Source organism: Polypterus senegalus, chromosome 6 (assembly GCF_016835505.1).
Source record: "Polypterus senegalus isolate Bchr_013 chromosome 6, ASM1683550v1, whole genome shotgun sequence".
NCBI lineage: Eukaryota > Metazoa > Chordata > Cladistia > Polypteriformes > Polypteridae > Polypterus > Polypterus senegalus.
The window spans coordinates 134,780,392-134,806,255 of record NC_053159.1 but is presented as its reverse complement, the minus strand read 5'-3'; the positions used below and the strand labels follow the sequence as shown (position 1 = coordinate 134,806,255).

Here is a 25,864-nt window from a genome sequence, read left to right as displayed (position 1 = left end):
TGTCCTACACTCAAAGTACTTTGGGCAAGTATTTTTGTACATCGTTTGAAAACTGTTGAATCAAAAATCACTCCCAATACTTTAACAACAATATCTGTAGTAATACCAGACAGGATAATATTGTGCTATGAAAAATCTGCTGTAATATCGTTTCTGATACTAGCATGTAGACTGAATCTACTCAACCGGAAGAATCCTAATCCACCTTCCACCTTCTGCAACTCAGTGGGAAAGTGGTGTTCTCAAATTGGATAAATCAAACTCTGTTTACAAGGATCAATTTAGAAATATATTTGGCAAGAATTCATTAATGTGATTGTAAAGTATGAATGCTGGACCCATGCTGAATCCCTTAATTTTATTTGGTGTTCATTCCAATTGAAGAACCACTTTAGAGTTGGGTGAGGGTTGAATGCAAAGTGTCATGGATTGTCATTGGAATATGTTACTGCATTTGCTTTTTTATTGTATTGTGTGTTGTTGTTTAAATAATATGTACACAATTAATACTTTAATACTGTGTAATGTACTGCACATCATTAAAACTGATTGTGACCGAAACAACATACAATTACTGTGAGCAGCTCATGATATACAGGCAGAGTGCTCATACTGCAGGAGAATGCATTTTGTCTCTGTTGCATTTGACATATTTTTCCCCTATGCATACTCAAGAGAAGGGATGCAAACATGCACTGAACAGCTCTTTGAGTTTGCTTAGAATTGAAACGTGACTGCATGGCGCATTCTTTAAAAAAGTATATAACATTTTCTTAAAATAAAAAACAATATATTGATCTGTTTGGGCTCCTAGGAATCATGGACATGGGGACTCTTACCTTCCCCACACCCCTTCCCATCAGGCATAATCCCATTGCAAACAAACACACACTCACACCCACAGCAACTCAGACCAAGGCCAATTCAGAGTTATGATTTAACCTAAAATACATCTCCATGGGTGCAGAAGAAAAACATACACATTTAGAGAGTAAACATACTTGTTTGGATGTTTGGACTAGCCTTTATGCTGCAACTGATTCTGTTAACGAAGAAAAATTATGCGAGTCACACTGGATGCATAGTAAACTGACTCTGTTAAGTCATTCCTGAGCCATTGTAGAACACTTTTATTTCTTTAAAGTATGAAAAATCTTTTAAGTCTATGTCATGTGAAATTAATGAGTAAATGAATACAGAAATTTACTAACCCAACTAGCATATTATTGTAGTAAACAGCCTCTGTAAAATAGGTTGCTCACCATTGAGATGGATAGCTTATTTCAGAGATTCTAATAGCCCACACCACCATCGCAGTAAATTACAATGGATGGGACAATATAATAACAACATTCAGGTAAATGAGATGCACATACAATAACATGATGCAGAATTTGCTGTCTTCAGTTCAAGGGCACTCACAGTAATGTGCAGTCCATTGACCATCATTAATTACACTACATACAGAATGAGTTACAAGAGGTGCAGAACCCAACCTGTGGCCAATGCAAATGCAAATTTGTGACAACATTAAGTAAATCTTTTCATTTGTACATGAGGACATTTGTTCCATCATTACATAGATACATAATAAAGGTGTCACATAAGTCATAGCTAGAAATTTCATTAAAAGAGTTGTTTATGTGAGACATAGAGCTGCATGAATTAACAGCAATTCTCAACAGATAGTGGTACACTGTTTTATAAGGCAAAAAGCACCTACTGAGATAGTCACGTCTGTCTGTCTACATGAAACAACTCGTCTCTCAGTGGACCCATTTTGTTAAAATCTAGAACACTTATTCTTCAAAGAATTTTGTTGGGACAATTTGCATTGAGATATCCTGAATAGATCGCTCTGTATATTTTTTAAAATCTCCCATTGAAAAGCACTGGTGAATTTGCAAAATTGTCCATCTTAAAATAGAAACATTCAGTGCAACTTCAACATGGAATAGCTTACTGTTTCAAACAGACCTTCAGGGAGGTTACTTCAAGTTGTATATTTTCTTGTTTTACTTTTCTGGCAACAACTCAGATTCCCCGGACCAAGTTAGTTAAAACTCTGAGGAACTGGTGCATATGCAAGCCACTCATACACCAGCTCGAGTCTCTTACTGCTTGACTAGAACTGCCAATCGTTCTCATTTTCCTGGAGATGTCCTCATTTTTTACACTCCATGGAGTGTCCAGGAGGAATTTATAACATTTTGAAAATGTCAAGAATTTTGGCTCCTAAAATTTGAAAACCTCCTTATCCTTGGTAAAATTTGAAAGCTGAATATCAATCAGCACTTGCAGAAGTGCACACACTCTTCTCCCAGAATCCTCACTTCCGTTCTGGTAGTAAACAATGCAGATATTGACAAAAATAGAAAAAAAGTTCTTGGTTTTTGTCTGTCCAACTGGGCTTTTTCACTACATCCTTTGAATTCAGCTTTATCTTCTTGGCGAGTAGACAGTTCATTATAAATTTTGTTCCTTTCCTCAATTATTTGTAATCCTAATTTGTCGTAACTAAGTGAATTTAGTCACAATCGAAATTAACAATTTCACGTTTTGTATGTGAGATTTTATTTTCCATTCTTCTTTCAGCAGCTTGGTTAAACAAGAAATTTCACACATCCAGGTACAGTCTGTCATATTTAAGTGCAAGTAAGTACTGTTTTGTAATATTAGAATCGAAAATATTATTACCACCCATTGTTCCAAAATGGATTTAATTGTAAATGAATGAGTCAACTATTAAAGTTTCAGTTAATTAAAAAAAAAACTAAAAAAAAAAACACACATTTATCCTGTCATATAAATGCAATACTTTTTTAGTTATCAGTTGATCAAGTAATAAGTCACTTCTTCAAATAATTTAATAATATTTTCATAATTCTTTCATTTACATAAATTCAGGAATACCCAGTATGCTGAAAAGAAAGTGTATGTTCACAGACTACTTGAACAACAAATACCCTTGTTTTATCAGATTATATCAGATTTACTGAAGAAAAAAAAAGCTTCTGCAGAAAAATATAAAAGAATGTAGATAAATGCAAATACACTAAATTTAAAGAGTAACATTATTTTTGTTTTACTAGAAGTGAATTTACCATTTGTATAATTTTTATAGGTTCATGACAGTTAAGCTATCCAAATAAGAATGGAAGGAATAAAGTCTGTTAATTTAAGAGGCTTGACATATTCAAAATATTTAATGGGTTATTAGTTTGCCATTGATTGTGGCCATAATATCATAACTATAGTGATAAACTGTTACTAAAGGTTTATATCATTTTAAAAAACAATAAAACTTTATAAAAGGTGCATTATGGCATCATAGGGAAAGGTGTCGACCCAAATGTCATCATTTCCAGAGAAACAGAGTTGGCAGCCCTATGCTTGACTTAAATGTTAAACTTTAAATAAAAAAGTCTCTTACTAGGAAGTGAATGGAAGAGGTAAGGAATTATGTAAGCATCACTCTTTAAGCATAGAGTAAAAATATGGACACAGTATTGACATTACACTAAAGAAAAAAAATCTCAGGGCTGCATTATCTGAACATTGTAATTAAGAACGGACATTATCAACCTACAGCTCAACAGTGTTTGAAGTAATTATTTATATAGGAAAAGGTGCAGCTCCACTAATTATTATGAACATAGGGAGGGTATAGAAAGAGACCTGCAGTTGTTATGTTGACAGAAGATGGAAAGTGCACAAGTGTCAAACAAGGACTGTGCTGTGGTGTAGAGCTCCTATAGTACAGGAACAGGTTGCTTATGCCACAAAATAGCAAGGACAGAGCAAAACTACAGTTTGCACAATGTTGAAAGACTGAGTTGGGGGGCTACAGTTTATCACTTCCTGAAGAACCGCTTTTTCCTTTCTATATCTTGAGACTAAAATTGAATCTTTAAGATTTGTGTCACCTTTGGTATTGCCATTATGCAACAAATCAGTTCCTTTCCAAGATCTTAGTTATTAAGATAACTTTAATGAATTATTAAGTTTTAACTAATATTAACAGCTAGACAGAGGACTTAAAGCAAATGCTTTACTCCTTCCACAATTGTGATTTCATACTAGTATTGGTCATTTTGTATTTATTGGTTTGATGCACCATCCTTTGGAATGACAGAGACAAAGCAACTCATCCTTCATTAAGGTGAAACAGTGTCCAATGTGCAGGTAATAAATAGATGTTCATTAAAAAAACAAAAAAAAAAAAAAAAACACATAAAATGTTAGGAAAAGGGAAAGTAAATATCATCAATAGTTAAAATCTGCTCAGTTCCATCTAAAAATGTCCCCTTTGACTCTAGCCTCCAAAAAAGCACACACAAGCACAAGATCCATTAACAGTGAAAACATAATTTAATTCGCCACCTTCCCGATAAACTTTCAAATGATGCTTGCTCTCCATGCTTACTTCATCCTTGTGCTGTGCCTTCTATGGCCACACCATATGCAGTCCTCACCTGACAAATACACCCATCTCCGCCTCTCTGCGTCAATAGCCCTGACATCCTTCACTCCAAACTCATCAGCATCTACATTCTACTTCACTGTGACCTTCCATAGGTAGCACACCTATAATGCCCATGCCACCTACAATCAGTACCCAATGAGCACAAACTGGTTCTAGCGTCTACCCTGCCTCCACAATCCACAAAAGTCACTTTTGATGCTTCATCATGCCCAAGGAAACTTCCTACTGCCTCTGGAACAGACTTTGTTGCATCCGCCACAAACATCTCCAGATGTGATTTCCCTTCTTTTGTCTACCCACTCCATTTATCCAATGAAGATACTGACTCGATTAACACCGGTGCAACTAATGAGGAGTGGCTATGCTGATCATTCAATTGCACATGCCTCATTAAAAGCCTTCTCCCTGTCAGCCGCATCATCTCAGACAGTCTTTGCCTGCACTGCCTTTATTCGCAGTGTAGCACATACCGTGTTTCAAAATGGCCCTGTGAAAGTGGATTTATTTATTTTTTTTGGGATCCTGTTTGTAATTAAAAAACCTTCATATTTTTAAATAAAAAACCTTAATTATGTAAAAATTCAATATTTCTCTGTCATTACAAATTATTAACAAAGCTCCTGTGCTGCACACCAGTAGCGGACAATTTTACCTTGACACTTCAGATACTTCTTTTAAAAATGTTATATTTAAAATATTTGAACAACAGTTAGTTACAGGCCCTCAACAACTAACGATAGTAAATCAATCAATGTCATTTTTGCATCACTTGATTTGGACTCTGCTGGCCATGAAAGCTATTGAGCCACCACAAACCTATTTTTAGCTACACAATATTATAAAATTCTGTTCAAAAGCACATATTTAATGTAGTCTACTAATTCATGTAATTGTAAATATATAAATATGAATTGCTATAAAAATATTTAATAAAAGAAAATGTGATAACTGACACTTTGATTAAATAACTAAAAAATGTAAAATGCACCAGCTTTCAAATCAGTTTACTAAGTCCCTAAAGCGGAAAACTTTGGAAATATATTGTTCAACATAAGTGCTCACATTAAAAAATACTGAATGGGTAAATGTGTTGTAGCATGCAAGGGCCCTGGCCGGGACGCCTCCACGCTGGGAGGACCAGGGGAGCAAAGGGGATCAGCAGGCGCCGCCAGGGAGTGCTGCAGCTGGAGTTCCTGAGCCCTTATGGACAGTCCTTCCACCACACCTGGAAGAGCACTTCCGGGTTCATTATAAAAGGAGCCAGCAGCCACTACTCCGGGAGCCAGAGTCGGGAGGAGAGGGACTAAACTTGCTGGAGAGGAGTGGAGGATAAAAAAGAGAGATTTGATTTGGGTTTATTTGAGTTCGTTCTTGTGCTTAGTGTGGGACTGTGTTGTGTCGGTGGGTACAGGGAAGACATAACCCACAGACGAAGAAAATAATAGTATATTTCTTTTATAAGTGTGCCTCCCATGTCTGTATGTGTCGGTTCTGTGCCCATACAGCACCTTTTTGTCACAGTGTGTACAAATCGTTTGTCATGCAGAAAATTATGATGACTTTCAAGAGGACTGAACACTTTTGCATACCATTGTAGGGCTTTCGGTTAAAAAATTTGGTGAAATGTTTAATAAAGCATGAGATAATAAAGTACAGTGGTGTGAAAAACTATTTGCCCCCTTCCTGATTTCTTATTCTTTTGCATGTTTGTCACACAAAATGTTTCTGATCATTAAACACATTTAACCATTAGTCAAATATAAACACAAGTAAACACAAAATACAGTTTTTAAATGATGGTTTTTATTATTTAGGGAGAAAAAAAATCCAAACCTAGGCCCTGTGTGAAAAAGTAATTGCCCCCTGAACCTAATAACTGGTTGGGCCACCCTTAGAAGCAATAACTGCAATCAAGCGTTTGTGATAACTTGCAATGAGTCTTTTACAGCGCTCTGGAGGAATTTTGGCCCACTCATCTTTGCAGAATTGTTTTTCTATTGGTTTTCTAGCATGAACCGCCTTTTTAAGGTCATGCCATAGCATCTCAGTTGGATTCAGGTCAGGACTTTGACTAGGCCACTCCAAAGTCTTCATTTTGTTTTTCTTCAGCCATTCAGAGGTGGATTTGCTGGTGTGTTTTGGGTCATTGTCCTGTTGCAGCACCCAAGATCGCGTCAGCTTCAGTTGACGAACAGATGGCCGACATTTTCCTTCAGGATTTTTGGTAGACAGTAGAATTCATGGTTCCATCTATCACAGCAAGCCTTCCAGGTCCTGAAGCAGCAAAACAACCCCAGACCATCACACTACCACCACCATATTTTACTGTTGGTATGATGTTCTTTTTCTGAAATGCTGTGTTCCTTTTACGCCAGATGTAATGGGACATTTGCCTTCCAAAAAGTTCAACTCTTGTCTCATCAGTCCACAAGGTATTTTCTCAAAAGTCTTGGCAATCATTGAGATGTTTCTTAGCAAAATTGAGACAAGCCCTAATGTTCTTTTTGCTTAACAGTGGTTTGAGTCTTGGAAATCTGCCATGCAGGCCATTTTTGCCCAGTCTCTTTCTTATGGTGGAGTCGTGAACACTGACCTTAATTGAGGCAAGTGAGGCCTGCAGTTCTTTAGACGTTCTCCTGGGGTCTTTTGTGACCTCTCGGATGAGTCGTCTCTGCGCTCTTGGGGTAATTTTGGTTGGGCCACTCCTGGGAAGGTTCACCACTGTTCCATGTTTTTGCCATTTGTGGATAATGGCTCTCACTGTGGTTCGCTGGAGTCCCAAAGCTTTAGAAATGGCTTTATAACCTTTACCAGACTGATAGATCTCAATTATTTCTGTTCTCATTTGTTCCTGAATTTCTTTGGATCATAGATAGATAGATAGATAGATAGATAGATAGATAGATAGATAGATAGATAGATAGATAGATAGATACTTTATTAATCCCAAGGGGAAATTCACATAATCCAGCAGCAGTATACGGATACAAAGAAACAATATTAAATTAAATAGTAATAAAAATGAAAAAAAATTAAAATAAAATTAATGTTCGCATTTACTCCCCCGGGTGGAATTGAAGAGTCGCATAGTGTGGGGGGAGGAACGATCTCCTCAGTCTGTCACTGAAGCTACTCCTCTGCCTGGAGATGACACCGTTAAGTGGATGCAGTGGATTATTCATGATTGACAGGAGTTTGCTTAGTGCCCGTCGCTCTGCCACAGATGTTAAACTGTCCAACTTTAATCCTACAATGGAACCTGCCTTCTTAACAAGTTTGTCCAGGCGTGAGGCGTCTTTCATCTTTATGCTGCCACCCCAGCACACCACCGCGTAGAAGAGGGCACTCGCCACAACCGTCTGGTAGAACATCTGCAGCATATTACTGCAGATGTTGAAAGATGCCAACCTTCTCAGAAAGTATAGTCTGCTCTGACCTTTCTTACATAGAGCATCAGTATTGGCAGTCCAATCCAATTTGTCATCCAGCTGCACTCCCAGATATTTATAGGTCTGTACCCTCTGCACACAGTCACCTCTGATGATCACAGGGTCCATGAGGGGCCTGGGCCTCCTAAAATCCACCACCAGCTCCTTGGTCTTGCTGGTGTTAAGGTGTAAGTGGTTTGAGTCGCACCATTTAACAAAGTCTTTGATTAACTTTCTGTACTCCTCCTCCTGCCCACTCCTGATGCATCCCACAATAGCAGTGTCATCAGCGAACCTTTGCACATGACAGGACTCCGAGTCATATTGGAAGGATCTTGGCATGATGTCTAGCTTTTGAGGTGCTTTTGGTCTACTTCTCTGTGTCAGGCAGCTCCTATTTAAGTGATTTCTTGATTGAAACAGGTGTGGCAGTAATCAGGCCTGGGGGGTGGCTACGGAAATTGAACTCAGGTGTGATACACCACAGTTAGGTTATTTTTTAACAAGGGGGCAATTACTTTTTCACACAGGGCCACGTAGGTTTGGATTTTTTTTCTCCCTAAATAATAAAATCCATCATTTAAAAACTGCATTTTGTGTTTACTTGTGTTATATTTGACTAATGGTTAAATGTGTTTGATGATCAGAAACATTTTGTGTGACAAACATGCAAAAGAATAAGAAATCAGGAAGGGGGCAAATAGTTTTTCACACCACTGTAGGTGTTCCTACTGTACATTCTCTGTAGGAATTCTCTGAATCACCACAAAGTGCATTAAAAACAAGATGTGGGCACTATTGCCTTATAGCTGCATAATTCTGCTCACCATATGTGAGGAGTCTGCACATTTTCACTGTGTCTGGATGGGTTTTCATCCTGACATTCTGGCTTTCTCCATATCAAAGACATCTATATTTGCCTGGATTGAGTTAGTGAGTGTAATAGTGTTCTGAATATTGATATCCCATCCTGGGTTGGCTTCATTGCACATTTCATGCTGCGAATATGGCATCCAAATCCTCACAGCTAATGGCATTTTCCCCACTGTAAAAAGATTGTTTTCAGGAACCAAGGGTTTCCTCTACGATGTAGGCCCTGGGACACTTTCAAGTGTTGTGTCCCCAAATATGTGATGTGGAAAGAAGAGTGATGTGGTGCAAAGGAAGGTGTGTTTGGGAGTTCCTGGGAAATACCCTCTCATTTACTGCTACAATGCATCAGGAAGGCAGCTATGAATAATGATGTGGTTCAAAGTGAGGCATGATCAGGAGCTTGCTACAAAGCAATTGTGATTTTACTGGGGAGATCATTGCTTCAATGCAGTCCATGGAGCTGCACACCATTCCATCTTCATCAATAACTCTCCAAAGTTCAAACTACTAACAGATTTAAGATGGCTCCAGTGCTGGAGATCAACTAATCAGCACAGTTCCATGCCCGAGACCCACCTACAATGGTTCCCAGTTGAATGAAGAGTAGATACCCTGGAGAAGGAGCTTAAAAAAAAAAAAAAAGTACAAGGAACTACCAATCAGGAACAACAAATGGCCTGTGTTCCTTTGGTGGGAATGCGCTAAAAGATGCAGAATTTCTGAAAAGTAGCTGGTACCGAAAAAAGTTTTTATGGTCGGAAAACATCTTAAATTAATGGAATAAATGGGATGAAAAAAAGAATCAACAGATTTCAAAAGTCTTTTCTTATCTGCCATTTTCCATAGGTGTTTAAAAAGGTAACTTTTTTTACATAACAATGAAACATCATAATGATGTTCATTTTCCAAATCGAGCAAGAAATCACAAAATGCTTACAAAAAACAGGTTTTATGAAAACAAATATTAAAATATGTAAAAGTAATTAGTAGCCAACAGCCAACAGTATCCACCCATTCATTTTTTTCTTCTAATGCAAGGTTAAAACAAAAAGAAATTGTCTCAAAGCAGAAACCAACAATAGATAGGATGCTAATCTACCATGGGACACACTCACATGCATACACATCCATACTGTGCCATCATCGAGAATCTACACTTGATGTTCCACCATGCATCTTTTACACTGGTTTGTGCACAAAACAGAAACACTAAGAAAAGATGTCTAGCATTTAATAAGTGTCATCCAAAGCAGGACATAAAACAAAACGAAGGTCGTACCACATATACCTGTAAATATCACAGATAAAGAAAAGAAAAAAAAATTGTCAGGCGAGGTTATTATAAGTGAAATTGCAAATGGGGTCATGTCAGCTACAGAACATGATAATTTGCTCTTCAACAATTGTTCCATGGTTTGCTTCTGCTTTCCTCACAACACCTTCAAGGTAGGCTTTGGTTCTGCATAATATTGAAAACGTGGATTCAGCAAATGGTCATATAGCTGCCAGGTATCTATACACTTGGAAGCCACTTTGGAAAAGAGCATTAGCTAAATAAAATCCAACTAACCTTTGCTTCTGGTGTAATACAACATAGGGCAACACAATGGGCAACACAATTGTACAGGCATTAGTGTTTCTAGTTCATAGATCTAGGGGTTTATGATTGAATCCCAGGCTGAGAATTGTCCAAGTGTATTTTTCAATCAAATCACAAAGACATGCATATTTATCTAATTTGCAAATCAACACTGGACTGGTAAAAGTAAGTAAGGATATGTGTAAGTGAATGCATTGACCCAAAGCCCCCATGATACAGTAGGCTCAGATCCAAATATGAATAAATGAGTTTGGAATAAAATGTGGTATTGGCGAAAAAACTGGTATGGGTCCTTTGCTGAAAAAGAGTGGGTTGTTTTCTTTAGGTAAGTGGTTGGAATCTACACCAAGCTGAATGATTCAAGTACCTCATAGCCTGGCCCACGAATAGGGATCGGGTGTTCATAATATTGATTAATAAATCTGTACAATATTTTTGAAAAAGATGTTGTGCCAGACCACAATAGTAAAGTGAAAACCACGTTCTTATACAAAGCTTTAGTCCAGTTAGTCTACTTCACCTATGGTCACAAGTCCTGGATAGTGTCTGAAAATATGAGGTTGTGAGCACAATCAGCCAAAATGAGGTCCCCACACCATCTAGCAGGGTTTGCTATCTATGATAAGGTACAGAGATCATGAATAGTTGAGGGCTTTACAGCAGAATCTATGTGTCTTCATATGAATAAGAACCCATTCAACTGGTTTGGATACGAAGTTAGTTTGCTAAAACAGTCAGCACACCAAGCAAGGCCCACTGGGAAAAGAACCTGGGACGGACCCAGTTCAATCAGGAAATAAAATATCTCTCAACTGACCTGGAAGTACCTGAGAATTCTTCATGAGGAGAGAAAGAAAAAAGAAAAAAGGTTGCCAAAGCAGGCCTGATAAGCCTAGCTAAGAATGTTACCAACATGACCCTAAACAGGGAAAGAGGACAGCAAGTTAAGTGGAGAGTTTGGAAAAAATTAATGAATGCTACCACACGAATGTCCTAACTTCATAATCTTTGATCCTCACCTACGCCCTCATCATTGCATACTTGGCTAGAGAGAAAAAAAGGCATCAGACTGTACCTGAGGCAGATTAGGAATGATACGGTCTCTTCGTACTGGGGGCAAGAAACTCATCTTGTTCTGGATAGGAGGTAGTGGTGGTCAAGTTTATCAAAAGTGGAAAGCCTAGGGAACAAAAAACACAAAATGTAAAAATCTACTATATATAAGGTAAAGCATTAACTCTTTAAAAGGAAGAAGCAGCTTAGGAGGAACACATGTTTTATTTCTCTGTGTCATACTGTTTAGTTACATCCCTCTGTCCCACAGAGACAGAGGAATGCACTTCAAAAGGCAGGGTGAGTACACGTGTTCTACCCTCCTTGTGTATGCCACTTCCTGGGTTTATTAGTGACTCATCCCATTTCAAACTATGCTGAACGTAAGCCAGAGTCAACAGTGCTTGTAAGAAGAAAAAAAATGCTGATACAAAGTTGTTATCCTTCAGTGAAGAAGAATATCCTCATTCCAGGGCACTAATTATAATGAGGCCTTAGCAACAAGCACTATAATGACCTATTGGCAAACTACCCAAAACTTCTTAAGTATACAGTGTTTGGTGACATTTCTTTAAGTAAAGGATTCTATACATATCCTTGAGGTGCACAGCAATTAATTATTTTCTGTAAAAATGTTCTATCATATTTTACTGTATATAGCACCTTTTAAAGTAAGAACTTTAATAAATACTGTTTAAGGTAGTTATCTCAAGGAGCAAAGCTTGAGGTGATACTGGCAAAATGCAAATAGTAACACTCCAGATACCATGTAAAATTCCATTTCCCTGCTGGATAAGTGATACAACATGCATGCATTACTTCTATAAGATACTACGTGACTCATGGGCATTTAGCAATGTGAACAAATTTAACACTGACTCACTCTATAGTCAACAGCCAAACATAAGCACACTGGCAGACATTTCAAGTTAAAGTGCATTATCCTTATAAAGCAACTACAGCCTTAGAAATAACCAGTATAATTGAATAACTTGGCACACTGGTTACTGATATGCCCTTACAGCTTCAGAGTTCTGGGACTGAACCATAACCTGGTAAATACCCAAGTGAAGCTCTGTATTCCATCCCATGTTCAAACTGGTACTCCAATATTGCTCCTATATTCCATACAGCGAAGATACAAATATTTAGATCAATTGTTGCCTCTAAATTCACCCCAAGAATCTATGAATGTGTCCTTCAATTGACTGGCATTCCATCCAGGATTTCTTCTTGCTTTGCAACCAATGTGGTTAAAGTAGACTCTAGCACCCTGAGACACTGGTTTTGATTTAGCAAGTCAGATAAAGGATACCAATGTATTGTATATAGAATACTAAACATCTAATATCATACCAGAAAACTTGTACAATTAATAATACACAAAAGAACAGGTTTTCTCAAAAAGATCATTCACAAAACACAATTACATTAATAAAGGATTTTTATGACAATAAGCTACAAAGTTAAAAAACCCTTTTTGTAACATATGATGTACATTACAGATTGGAGAGAAAAAAAAACAACAGAAAAATCATAAACCTTTTTATAATAAAGATGAAAATTCAAATGCAAAATCCAATGGATCTGATTGACCCTTCCTGGTGTCTAATGACATAATACTCAATTAATTCAACTTTTTAACAATACATAAAAAGCACTCAATCATCAACTGGATTTCAATTGTCCCATTCAGAGGTCCAATTCTGTTACTATCAATTAGCCAACACGTTTAGGGACTCTGTCCAAAGTCCAAAGACTCACACGCCCTTCTTCGGGGGAATAGATTAGTTCAGATGAATAGTTTCTAATTTAAGGAGAAAAAAGCAAAAAACATGCAGTTTTTAAGTGGGTCATGGATAAAACATGCTTCTTCTTAAAAATGTTTTAACATAAATTAATATTACCTGTGTAACAGGCAACCCCCCTCCAATAATTATATATAGATATAGATATTCCAACAAGCCCAAAAACATACGTTTATCAAATGTATTCAATCTACAGGATACCTTACATATAATATTCAACCTTTCCTCTTAAATATTACACATTCTAAAGTCAAGCAAGCTCTTTGCTATGTCAAAGCCAGTCAACAAAACGGAGATGCTGTTCCATCACAAAATTCAAGCACTTGATGCATGTTTTGGGCAAATTACAAAAATGGGAGATAGTGAATTAATGCTAACAGTGTTGCCCAATGGTAAAACCACTGGGCTGTAAACCACAAGACTGCCAGCTTAATTCACACCTCTGGCTCACTGCGAGACCCTAAACAAGTCTTTTATTCATATAGGACTGCAACTGTAAAATCTGATGTAAAAAGATGTACCTGTTATTCTATGTGGTATTAATCATAAGATGGTGTGCACCACTAACAAGCACTACAAAGTAATGTTTGTAAAGCAGATAAACTGTTATCTGTTTCGATAACCCTTTGGTAAGCATTATGACAGATGCAGTTTCACTTTGTGGACAGTAAGTCAAATGGAAACTCCTGACCATATGCAGTATGTCACAAGTTTAAGGTAAATTTTATATAGGATAATAAAAGGGGCTATAAACAAAAATACAATCAGATGTCCCCATAAACAGAACAGATCTATACCACATGCTCCTGGAATGGTTTAAACCAAGGAGCTCAGAAATGGCATATTGCTGCACTGTGCTTACAGAATGGTATCAAAAAAAGATCCAACAACACAGAATGACGTGGGATGATCCTTATAAGTACCAGACATGCACTGTCTCCAACCAGATCAGGGTGTCTTGTACAAAAGTGGGGGGTGAGTGGCCATCTGTTTATTCAAACCAGATAAGCCACCAGATGTACATGGATAATCACCCCAGTAACTTACTAAAACAACACTTAAAGCAAAGTATTAAAAAAAATAATAATAAAATCTTGCAACTTCCACAACCCTGAGTTTAAGAATGGTAACAGTATACTTCGACTCAACTTGAAAATCATGTCAGAAAGACTGTATGAAAAGAACAGATGTCTGATACTGAGAAGCAGGAAATTTAGACAAGTCAAAACATAATGTAGCTAAATTCAGAGGTTCATTCTACACACATTGCCAGCCATCCATACTTCCCTATCTAAGGTAACTGACAGTAACATTGGACAATGCCATCCCTGGGGCAGTGAAAGATATTATGCAGAAACTGTGGGCAGACTCATTGCCTTACAATCATTGAGACCAATAAATACTTTATCTGTAATGGTGGCACAGTAGTTAGTGTTGTAGACTCCCAGCTCTAGTAAGTGGTGTTCCACATCTGGTTCTCTTACAATCTGTGTTCCATTTAAATATTCTCCTCACACCCTTATGAGTTTTCTTAAATTACTAAGGATTCATACCATACCACCATATCATGCACATTAAATTTTTAGATTACTATTAATTAGCCTACTATGACTATGTGCATCCTCTGTGATGAACTGCCTTTCAGTTCAGAATTGGTTCTTGCTGAGATAGGCTGGAGCTACCAATACAGAAAAGTTGGTTGTTAAAATACATAGAAGGATAAATAAGCCAAGTAAAATAGTAACCATTGGTTACCACTTTTGGCGTTCTGCAAAAGCTCTTAAATCAAACAAAATATAATGGAAAATCCAATTTACGATTAATTAAAAGTGTTGTACAACCAAGAAAAAGAAATGTATATGTGTGGGTATGCAAGTTCTACTTATATGCAAAAGTGTACCACAGAACCCTGGCCTCTAAACATAAGCAGTCTCTGTGGGCCCCTTCCTCTCGAAAACAAATTTTTCATTCGAGGCTTCAAGGTACCCCCCCTGGGCCCTTGGTAGTCTTTATCCAACTATGATGCCCATGCTTATATGTATTTAATGCAAGTCAACAATTAAAGCAAAGCATTTAAAGCTTCATGCATACATTCTGATCAATGGATTCCAGAAATTCAAAACAGTTACAGAAGTTCCAAAAATCTGTTCATCAAAACACATACTTTTCTCATAGAACAGATCGAACAAATCACAGTGTGCTTTATTGTATGCGAATTTCAGCTGGATGTACCAGCAAGTTTATTTGTGGAGACGAAGATAAAGGAGAAACAAAGGCCAAAGTACGACCCCGACCCCGTATATATGTCCTAAAAACTGGAACTTCGTTTTAGGCTTAAACGTAATTAAACACGCCTAGAGAGAATCCAGTTGTTTCATGTTTGAGACAATAAAACAAAAATGAAATCTACACTCATCAAATTCTACGCAAATCAGTCATAAAATGCATAGTTCTCTTAAATGTTTAATAAAACAACCCGCTTAATTAAAAGGCCTGGGGCAAATCAACGGAATGTCTAGTGAAACGACAAAAGCAGCGTTGCAAATGTGATGTGATGTGATGAGGTATCAAAGACGGCTTTCCTATCGCGACGTAATTCCTGATTGATTCAAAGGGTTTCGATACATTTTTCCGAATGTGATCGGCTTGCTGTTATAACTGGCGGAGCAAGAAATTCGGCTGCAAACTAACTCTCTCCAAATCTCCCATTCCGTTTACGAGGAGACGGAATGGTAGAACAGTTCTAAAGCCCGAGAGAAGTTTTCCTGGCAACTGTAACGCAAACAAACTGGCCAACATTTGGCAGTCATATATCCTGAGTTAGAAAGAGTGAACACCATAATGATTTTAAACCTCCACCACCACTCCTCCAATCCTCACCTCCTCAAACCAGTGATCAGAAGTCCGTCTGCACCCACAAGTCCCGCTGCTGGTTCGGATGAATCCGTTTGATTCGCTTCACTTGACAAGTGCCTCCTTTTTTAGTAATATATTTTTAAAAGAAAGCTAATGTCCGAAATACAAGTAAATTACACCAGCATGTGTGTTTCTTTGAACCCACAACCAACGCGATCTCGGAAAGGTGGGTCTGTGACTGCAAAACCAGCTGGAATCTATTAACCACGGCGAGACAAGAAGCCACGTGAAAGTGGGCGAGACTCCCTCTGCTGGCCTGGCCTTAGCATGGGCGAGTTCCAGCAATGAAATTTCGTGTTGTCGTCGGTTTGGCGACTATGGAAAATCCGTTACTGTCACTTAAAATCATATAACTACCATACGAATATATGTCGTTATTCACGCATTTGTCGGATAGTTGTCGCGTAAGAAAAACACGTGACGTCTCTACATGTAAATTAATGCGATCCGCATTTATTTTCCTCCTTATCTGGTGAAAGTCGCAAATAAATGAATAGCTGTGATTTCAGCGATTTCACTTAATGGTTATTGGTTACAATGGCTTGTTCACCAATGCATTTTACAGTAATAACCGAATATCGTTTAATTTAATTTTATCACACCTTTACAGGTGATGAGTTACTGATTTAAATTTGATAAAGTAACTGATTTACGTATAAGCTTCCCTTAGTTATTGAATTCGCATTTTATTTATGATGTTGAGACTGTGATGCTCTTTTATGGGCTAGTTAGATTGTATTTATAAGGAGTATCACTTAACTGTTGGGATTTTTAAAAAATGGCAATTTGATAGTTTAGTTAGCTATTGCCGTACAATCTCATATTTTGCTGTTTTACTTAAAACGCAAACTACAACAACCAGAATCACTTCAGACATCCGCTGTCACAATTCTCGCGATGTTAGGTAGATAGTCCCTTCGTTATAGCCTGTGTTACCCCGTGTGCTCTTCCTTTTCCAAGATGGCTCCGAAGGTGAAGAAGGAAGGTTTGTAATTGTAGCGGCGATATTTTCATTATATTTTGTAAATATGTAGACTGCGTTTTTGTTTATAACATAATAAAGAGATTCTCTAGACTTTACATGGTGCCGGTGAAGTCTTGCTATAAATTTGAGCGAAACTGAACGTATATAAGGGCTATTTCCCCACATGCAACCAGTATACAACGTGTAGTCGTATCGCTGTTGCGGCCTGGCACGCGGAGAAGAGTTCCATATAAACGTGTATTTTTTTCCGCATTTGTTTCGTATTTAATTGGTGGCATATGTGGTTATGTAGTCGTGTCATAAATTCGTGAAGTTAAATCTATACAGAGAAGAAGATATTCTAGATTACATTTTGATCAGTGCCACAGTCACAATAATATGTAGCCCGTATCCAAATTGAGGCTATTTGTAACTTTTTTTTTTTACTTTTTACAAGAAGGTTTAGATCAATTAATGTGAAATGGACCTAGCGTTAATTTATCCAATGACAGAACGTTGGTGTATGGCATAGTGTAATTTATTCCACTCTTGCCGGCTCTGTGTTTATCCAAAGCTGGAAATTCGTTGTGTTGGTAGGAAATCTGTTTTGTCGCAAGTATGTGTACTGCTTTCGTTTTGTAACATGCTTTGTAGAAAATCGGACCATATCTTCATTTTATGGTATAGATGTCTGATTCCACTGATGTTTCATAAGAGAACGGTTTCATTAGAAATCCGGATGTGTATCTCTCACCTTGTAATTTCTTAAAATACAAGCATTTGTAATGCTGACTTTTCTGTTCTTTCAAATACTACTTTTTAGATTTAGTGCCGCTAACCTGGTTTACGCTCATACGCAGTTTTTTTGAACATTAAATTATGTGGTAGATTTCAAAAGCATCAAATTGTATATTGTTGATTTAAGTGAAAGTACTTTTTTCGATTTAAATATTCAACATGATGATGCCAGAATAATACCATATGGGGAATAACGGGTGACTAACGCTCATGAAAATCCTTTTTATTTATCTTTTAGACCATTTTATAAATTGCCATTACAGTTTAATCGTGGAAGTATGAAGCAGTAACGTGTGAAGAATACTCTAGCTGAAGGAATTTACTTTTTTTTTTTTTTAACTAAATTGAATCCGATACCCCTAAAGAAAAGAGAGCAAAGGCCTGAATGTTTGTACCTAAAACACATTCTACAGATTCCACCATTCGGACGTTAACTTGAGACATTTTAGAATAATAATGCACATGGGAGGTTCCTTGGTTTACTTCTAAACAGGACTGTTTATTATTTAACTAGGGTGGGTTTGTGTTTTCAGTGTTGCATGTGACTTTTTGGGATTTAGATTTGTGAATAATTTGATGCTTACTGTGTACAATCCTGCTTTGTGTGTGATATTTGTGATTTTGTCAGGGTTTTTTTTTTTCTTTTTCAAAAGGCAGTCAGTAATTAAAAAAAAAAAAATTTGTGTACTAAATGGACGGCAGCTTCTACCCATTCTAGCGTTGGGCTCCATGGGGGAAGTGCCCCAGTTGCTTAATTTTTGGAGTTTAAATTATTAGACTGACCTACCTCAACCACAGATACTAACCTTAAAGTTAGTCAGGGTGGAGCATAGTTGTCTATAGGTCTCTAATGTTAATGTCTCCATTGGGTGCCTAATGTAAAAAATGAAAATCCAAATTGCATCACGATAATAGAATAGGGTACTAATTGTCCATTTAATACACCAGTACCAAAAAGTTTTACAAAATTTAATTAAGTTTAAACTTTATCCTTATTTGCTTTGGTTTTTCCATTTTTCACCTTTACAGCTGTCTCGGTCAAAACTGAAGCCAAGTCAAAGGCTTTGAAAGCAAAGAAGGCTGTATTAAAAGGAGTGCACAGCCACCGGCAAAAGAAGATCAGGACCTCTCCTACCTTCCGGAGGCCTAAGACCCTCAAGCTCAAGAGGCATCCCAAGTACCCAAGGAAGAGTGCGCCTAGACGGAACAAGTATGTTAATTCACACAAACCTGTGTCCAAATGTTTCTCGACTAGCTTTCTTAGCTCAGGCTTTCTTGTATTTTTTAAAAGGGGCACCCATGCTTAAAATGTCTGTTACTCTAAATAATTAAGTCAGCAGAAGATGAACGGATCAACAAAAGGCAAAGTTATAAAGCAACACATTTCTTTACTATTTTAAACAAGATTATTTTTATTTCCATCATTCACTGGTACAAAATTCCAAAAAAATTGGTGTGTTTTGGATCATTATCTTGTTGTAGGACCCATCCTCCTTAAACTTCCAACTTTTGTTTACAGATGGTGTGATGTTTGCTTCCAGAATTTGCTGTTATTTATTTGAATCCATTCTTCCCTCTACCAATGGCATGTTCCCTTTGCCCCTGTCTGCAACACAAGCTCAAAGCATGGGCAATTCTTCCCCATGCTTAATAGTTGGAGAGATGTTCTTTTCCTGGAAGAATTCACTTTTTTTTTTTCTTTGTCCAAACATACCTTTGTGGCCAAAAAGTTCTATTTTGACTTAATCAGTCCACAGGTCCTGTTTACAAATTGCATGAGGTTTGTTTAGATGTTCATTTGCAAGCTTTAGGCACTGAATTTTGTGGCAAGGGCGCAAGAAGGGGTTTCCTCTGCTGACTCTACCAGGAAAGTCATTTGTTCAGGTTTCCCTGCACAGTAGAGCAGTGCACCACCATCCCAGAGTCTGATAAATCCTTCTGAAGATCTCTTGCAGTCGACAGGGGTTTTTATTTGCCATACTTGCAGTCCAACTTGCAGTTCTTCTGGAAAGTTTTCTTAGTCTTCCAGACCTCAGCTGGACTTCCACCATTCTTGTTAACAGCTATTTCTTGACAGTATTATGAACTGAGGAAACAGCTATTTGAAATCACTTTGCTGCCTTCTGGTAGCCTTCTCTTGGTTTGTGAACATCAGTTATTTTTATTTCAGAGTGCTGATCAGCTACTTAGAGGAGCCCATGGCTGCCAGTGATTGTTGGGGCAAGGTTTGAAGAGTCATAATTTATACAGCTTTGCAATTTGCATCACTCATGGTTTCCTAATGACTGTGAATAGGTGATAGCCCTAATGAGCTAATTAAGGTCTGAGACCTGAAGTATCTTGTGGTGACAAAACTTCTGCACAATGCTCCTTTTTACCACTGTACAATTTTACAAAACGGACTGCACTATTCTTGCATAACAAGCTGAAAAACGTGCATCTTTAACTTTATGCCTTTTGGTGATTAGTTCAACTTCTGCTCACTTGACTAATCACAGTAACAGACATTTCATACAAGCCACTTTTATCTGAAAGTATGATTTACTGTTTAAGTAGGAGCAATACTTTAATATATATGCTTTGCTGAAATGGTAGTTGCAGTTGTGTAAAATGCATCCCTCAGTGCAAGTGGTGCATACCAGAAATTGATATTGTTTGTTATTACAAAAATCTTAGGTTTCTGTTCTTATTGCATTATGCATCACACAGTATTTTGAAAAAGTTTTTTTCCCTAGCCATTCAGTGTACCTTAACTTTCACTTCTTTAATAAAGTGAAACTGTAAGTTTACAAAACTAGTTTTGTGTAAGTTTTTAGCAAGCACAAAATTGTCGCAGAAGTGCTCTTGACATATCCTCACAGCATGTTGTCAGAAGTTAACACTGCGCATGCTCGAGTTGTGCTGCCAGCAGAAATCTGGGTGGTGTGTGTATTCAAATTTTGGTATGTGACATCGGCAATGTTGTTTACTACTGAAGTTTTCTTAATGACCGACATGCCTGTCAGAACAGCTAGCATAAAATAGCAAGCCCTTTGAAAGTGGATGTGGAAGATGTAGGATAAAATGGAAGAAAAATCGAGACAGATATGCCCGTGCAAAGCAGGACATGTCCAAGAAAAGAAGTGGGGCTTCAGCTGTTGCAAGGTAACGCAGTGTAACAGCAATCTGCATTGTAGCTCCAACAGGACCAATGTGTATGCTTCGATGTTTGGTTCGATGTGGTGAAGCAAATTATTAAACTTAACTGCTGACATATGAAAGTATTTTGTGGTGCTTTTTTTCATCCATTTCTCGCAAAGGCAGTACAAGCGTTGCATATTCCCTGTTGTAATTACACAATACTTAAAGGTGTTGCCATCTTCTTTGTCTCTGTTTTTAACCTTTGCAACAGCATTTATTATGCAAAAATTTTTTTATTCAGTATCTTCCCTCAAATTTGAACACCGTGAAATTAGATGTTTTCTCACTGTGATGATGTCTCGCACTGCCACCTGGTGGAATCCTCCAGGTTTACTCTATATAAAGTACAGTACAATGCAGGCGTAGCAGCAGTGTCTACTAGTTTACACATAGCCTTAAGCATATCCAGGCCCTAAGTGTACTTGTGGATTTTTTTTTTTTTAGAAGTGATTTTTTTTTTGTGGGGAATATATTTACTGTCAACTTTGTTTCCTCTGATTTCACCGTATGTGGAAAAATAAGCTTTGTTGATTATTTTAATAATTAAGGACACGTGGAGTGATGCAGGAGAGTCAAGGCTTTAGAGGCCTCTGTTGGTGAGCATTTACACTGCAGCATGTTCAGGAAAATGTACTTGTTCAGCTGACTTTTGCAGAAAATACACTTCAATACAGTGTATCACGTAAAGTGTAATATTTCGCCAATCCTGTGTCACTGATGCATTTAGCTATGCTTCGCAACAGTGTTTTTGTGTTTATGGAGCAGTGGGACAACCAAAGCTTGGCAGAAACATTTTATGACTACAGTTTTTTTTTTTTTTAATAGAATTTTAAACCTGACATTAAAAAAAAAATCAAAGCTAAATGTGACTGAACAGTGATATGATTTACTTGTCTGAAGTTGATGCTCTTAAACTTCAAAAATCATATTTTGATACCTGAAACTAGGTTTTTCACTCAGTTTGTGCTCAATTTCATTTTAGGCTGGACCATTATGCAATTATCAAGTTTCCTCTGACAACCGAATCTGCCATGAAGAAGATAGAGGACAATAATACCCTGGTGTTTATTGTTGATGTAAAGGCCAACAAGCATCAGATCAAGCATGCCGTCAAGAAATTATATGACATTGATGTGGCCAAGGTCAACACTCTCATCAGGTACTATTGACTGTCAAGCTACTGATATCTTCTAGTTAGCTCTTTGTGCATTATGCATTTCACCTGATTCCATTTCAACATTCTTTATTGTGTAGAAGGGCAGTACATATATTTTCCTGTCATGTATGGCATAAACAGTAGAAAATGTTTACTGTTTTCTGTGTACAGTTTGCAAAGCTTTTTCAATTTAGTCTAATAAGTGGATTGTTTTTTAAATTGTCCTTATTGGGATGGGAATGTTTGAAAAGTATCAACACATTTACCTTGTGAAAATGTTCATTTTGATTTGGAACATTACAAAGTCCATTAAAGCTGACTGTCTTTATAGGCCTGATGGTGAGAAAAAAGCATATGTACGTCTTGCACCAGATTATGATGCCCTGGATGTTGCAAACAAAGTAAGTGTTGTACAGCTATAGTATTGAGAAGGATTGTTTTCATGTTGTTAAGATAAAAAATGCATTTATAAAGTAATAGCGATTGTTTTGTTTAGTTCCAGAAAAAGATTCCTTAATTGCTGTTTTGTTTAGTTCCAGAAAAAGATTCCTTAATTTCGTGTGCATGCATATCTTTTTTTCCCCTTTGGTAGATTTAATTGTTGAACTAGTTTCAGTAGTATTAAAAGTTAAAATTTTTGCTGATTCACCCCTTACATGAATCCAGAACACTGCCAAATCACAACAAGATACTTATTGGTTTCCATGTATTTATTAAAAATTAAATTAATTAAAAGAATGGATATATCTTGTTCTCAGATTCCTCTGGTTAAAGGTCATTGAAAGTTTTATATAGTTTGGCAATGACTTTTTTCCCTCAAAATATGCATATCTATAATTGGTGCATAGGATAGCATTTATATAATTTCAGTAAAAAATAAAACTGCTTAATCCTGTTCATTGTTCTGGTTGAGCAGTACTAAATCTTAGCAGCATTACAAGTTAGGAAACCACTCACTACAAAGACTGCACATCTTTAAGGGTGTGAACCCAAACTTACACATGGGATTATTACAGTTATGCAGTGCTATTTACATAAAAAAAAGTTTTCTGCTAAAAGCATAATTCTAAAACTTCATTCCACCTTCTCAACACCTCACAGTTGATACAGATATGGAAAATGTAACCATTTACTCTTTTTGTGATTATACAAAATGTGTGCCTATCTACATCTGTGGTGCTAAAGACTATTTGTACCTTACAAACATAGGCTTTGTTTTTATGAAAAAAGCAGTGTGTTATAAATGCTGTCAAGTTCACATTTTTGCATGCTTTGGCATATTCCCTGCATGATTATGAGCTTATGACACAAGCTGGTTGAAATAGAGGAATTTAATATCAAGGTGTTTGGGATCTGTTCTACCTCAGATGTTTAGAAATTTCAAAATATTGTCATTTTTAGTATTTTTTACATTTGATGATTGCTGAGACCAGGGCACCTTAAAGTAGTTCAGGATATGTTAGTGATTTACAGTTACACATTTTACAGATGCAGCAGGTGGGTTAAACGGGTTGCTCATGGTCAGTAATTTTGAAGTTGGAGTTGAGATTGTCAGCCTTAATAGTAGCGTTTCCTATTTGGTGGTATACTGCCAACAAATAACTTTTTTTGTTGGTTTGCACTGTATGTAGATATTCGGTCAGTTGCCAGTTACGAGTATTTGTCATTGATAAAACAGGTATGGCAGCACATGTGACACCTAACAGTTCCAGAAAGGTCAAATGGTGGATGTTTAAATTGCAAACATTTGTAACACACAAAAGCTGAAAAGGTAATTGTCAAGTGGAACAGTCTCTAAATGATAGCCTTGCAAAGATATCTCAATGGCAGCTAATGGAAGTATATAGACACTTCCCAGACTAACTTCTGAATGCTACAAAGTACAGACTTGTGGCAAAGTCGACTTTTTGCCCCTCTCTGACCCAGTAGAGCAAAATCTACACTTTGGGTGTTTCAAACCTGGATTTTTCTGGAGCGGTCATTCTGAAATTGCTTCTATACATGGCCAATGTAGAAAGACTCACAAATAACCTGGTATAAACAGCACAGACTATGCACCCCGAACAACAGATGGGAGGTGTCATCAGTTTTTCACCTAGTTTCCTACATGTTGGCTGAATTTTGTCAAAAAAAAGGTTTATTCAGTCTACCGTGTCTTTTTTTTCTGGCTGTTAAGCATAGGGTGGTACTTAATGATATGGTTAGCCGTCATAATGCAGTCATTAGGTCCAGTGATTGCCCTACATGCTCTTACTATCGCCAGAGTGGATGAAATTATTTTACAGCTCCAGATGCACCCTATAGTGTGAATACTTCCATCATGATGTTCCTGTTTTACCAAGATGATAAATTGCAAGCCAAAGTAGTTCATTACCGTCTGCCCTGATTTCCAGGGCATTTTGTGGCACCAAGTGTAAACTTGTTTCCATTTTACAAAGAACTGGTGGGCTTTCTTAGAAAATGGTGCAGTATACAGCAACACACAGCTAAGGACTTTTGTGACCGAATTTTCTAATTTGCAGTAATAAATATGATAGAAGACTTTTTTATTGATCAATGAGAGCAATTTTGGTACAGTGTGGTTTCACTACAGTGACCAGTGACTTGCATCTTAGTTGATTAACCTATAATTTTAATTCAAGTTCTAAACTCTGTGACGTGCTAATGATGGTCACTAGCCATTTTAAGATGTGCAATTTATTTTTGAATTTCAGCAGCTGTGCCTCTGGCAATAAAATGTGAAGTCTTTTTTCCTGTTAATTTACTGGGTTTTTTTATTCCTCTTTTGCAGATTGGCATCATCTAAACCTGTTCTTGAAATGTACAGATGATAATAAAATTTGTAAAAATTAACACTGTGTCCTTACTTTTCATTTCAAAATGTTTTCACTTAGATTTTGCAACCACAAAAGGGACAAATTTAAAATATTGTTGTTTACTGTTCTGTGACATGTTACAGAAAAGGTTATTGTACTATTTTGATTATAGGCTACCCTTTTTTTTTTTATGCTCACTTTAGTAATGTTTCACAAAATTAAATGGAGAGAGTCTGTTTTAATCACAGCATTTTATACACAAAGCTTAAGGGGTGTGTGGTGTGTTTTTTTTTTTATATTCAAGAAAAAAAAAAAAACTACTTTTCCCTGCATGCTGGTGTCACTTTGTATCAAGATATCTTAGTTTTTAACATGTGTTTGGTGTTTTCCAGCAGCAAAATTTTAGCAGTTTTAATTGTGGCTGAATTAAGTTTTTACATTTATTTTACTGGTGCTTGAACCATACTGCACTATTACTTTTGTGCTTCATGGATATTTTTGTGCAGCTATGATGTGATGTTAATTTTTGGTTGAGGGGAAAAATTGTTTAACCATTCAGGTATACAGTAATCCCTCCTCGATTGCGGGGGTTGCGTTCCAGAACCCCCCATAATAGATGAAGTCCTAGAACTAGAAACCATATGTTTGTATGGTTATTTTTATATATTTTAAGCCCTTATAAACTCTCCCACACTGTTAACATTAGAGCCCTCTAGGCATGAAATAACACCCTTTAGACAAAAGTTTAAACTGTGCTCCATGACAAGACAGAGATGACAGTTCTTT

General features: G+C 37.0%; 2 protein-coding genes across 3 annotated transcripts in view; one reads left to right on the top strand and one right to left on the bottom strand.

The window, feature by feature from the left end:
- The window catches only part of LOC120531662 (ras-related protein Rab-34-like), a 47,971-nt gene extending 31,229 nt beyond the window's left edge, over window positions 1-16,742 (bottom strand). The window contains exons 1-2 of one of the 2 annotated variants that reach the window (XM_039757273.1): window positions 16,129-16,742; window positions 11,463-11,567 (exon numbers count right to left, since the gene is read on the bottom strand). In XM_039757273.1, coding sequence (XP_039613207.1) covers window positions 11,463-11,516 — 54 coding nt within the window. In that variant the 5' untranslated portion in view covers window positions 11,517-11,567; window positions 16,129-16,742. The remainder of the gene's footprint in view (window positions 1-11,462; window positions 11,568-16,128) is intronic. The other variant, XM_039757274.1, reaches the window with a different exon arrangement.
- Window positions 16,743-17,047: 305 nt separating this feature from the next.
- Window positions 17,048-25,115, top strand: rpl23a (ribosomal protein L23a). The gene is made up of 5 exons (XM_039757275.1): window positions 17,048-17,149; window positions 18,956-19,136; window positions 22,089-22,265; window positions 22,594-22,663; window positions 25,054-25,115. The coding sequence occupies exons 1-5, from the start codon at window positions 17,125-17,127 to the stop codon at window positions 25,066-25,068; spliced, it is 468 nt and encodes a 155-aa protein (XP_039613209.1). The 5' UTR covers window positions 17,048-17,124; the 3' UTR covers window positions 25,069-25,115.
- The last annotated feature ends 749 nt before the right edge of the window (window positions 25,116-25,864 follow it).

Excerpts from the sequence above, each read along its gene's own strand:
- rpl23a (XM_039757275.1), top strand. The coding sequence starts at position 17,125 with ATGGCTCCGAAGGTGAAGAAGGAAG. Across the intron at positions 19,137-22,088 it reads AGTGCGCCTAGACGGAACAA|GCTGGACCATTATGCAATTA; the intron begins GTATGTTAATTC and ends ATTTCATTTTAG. Across the intron at positions 22,266-22,593 it reads AAGGTCAACACTCTCATCAG|GCCTGATGGTGAGAAAAAAG; the intron begins GTACTATTGACT and ends CTGTCTTTATAG.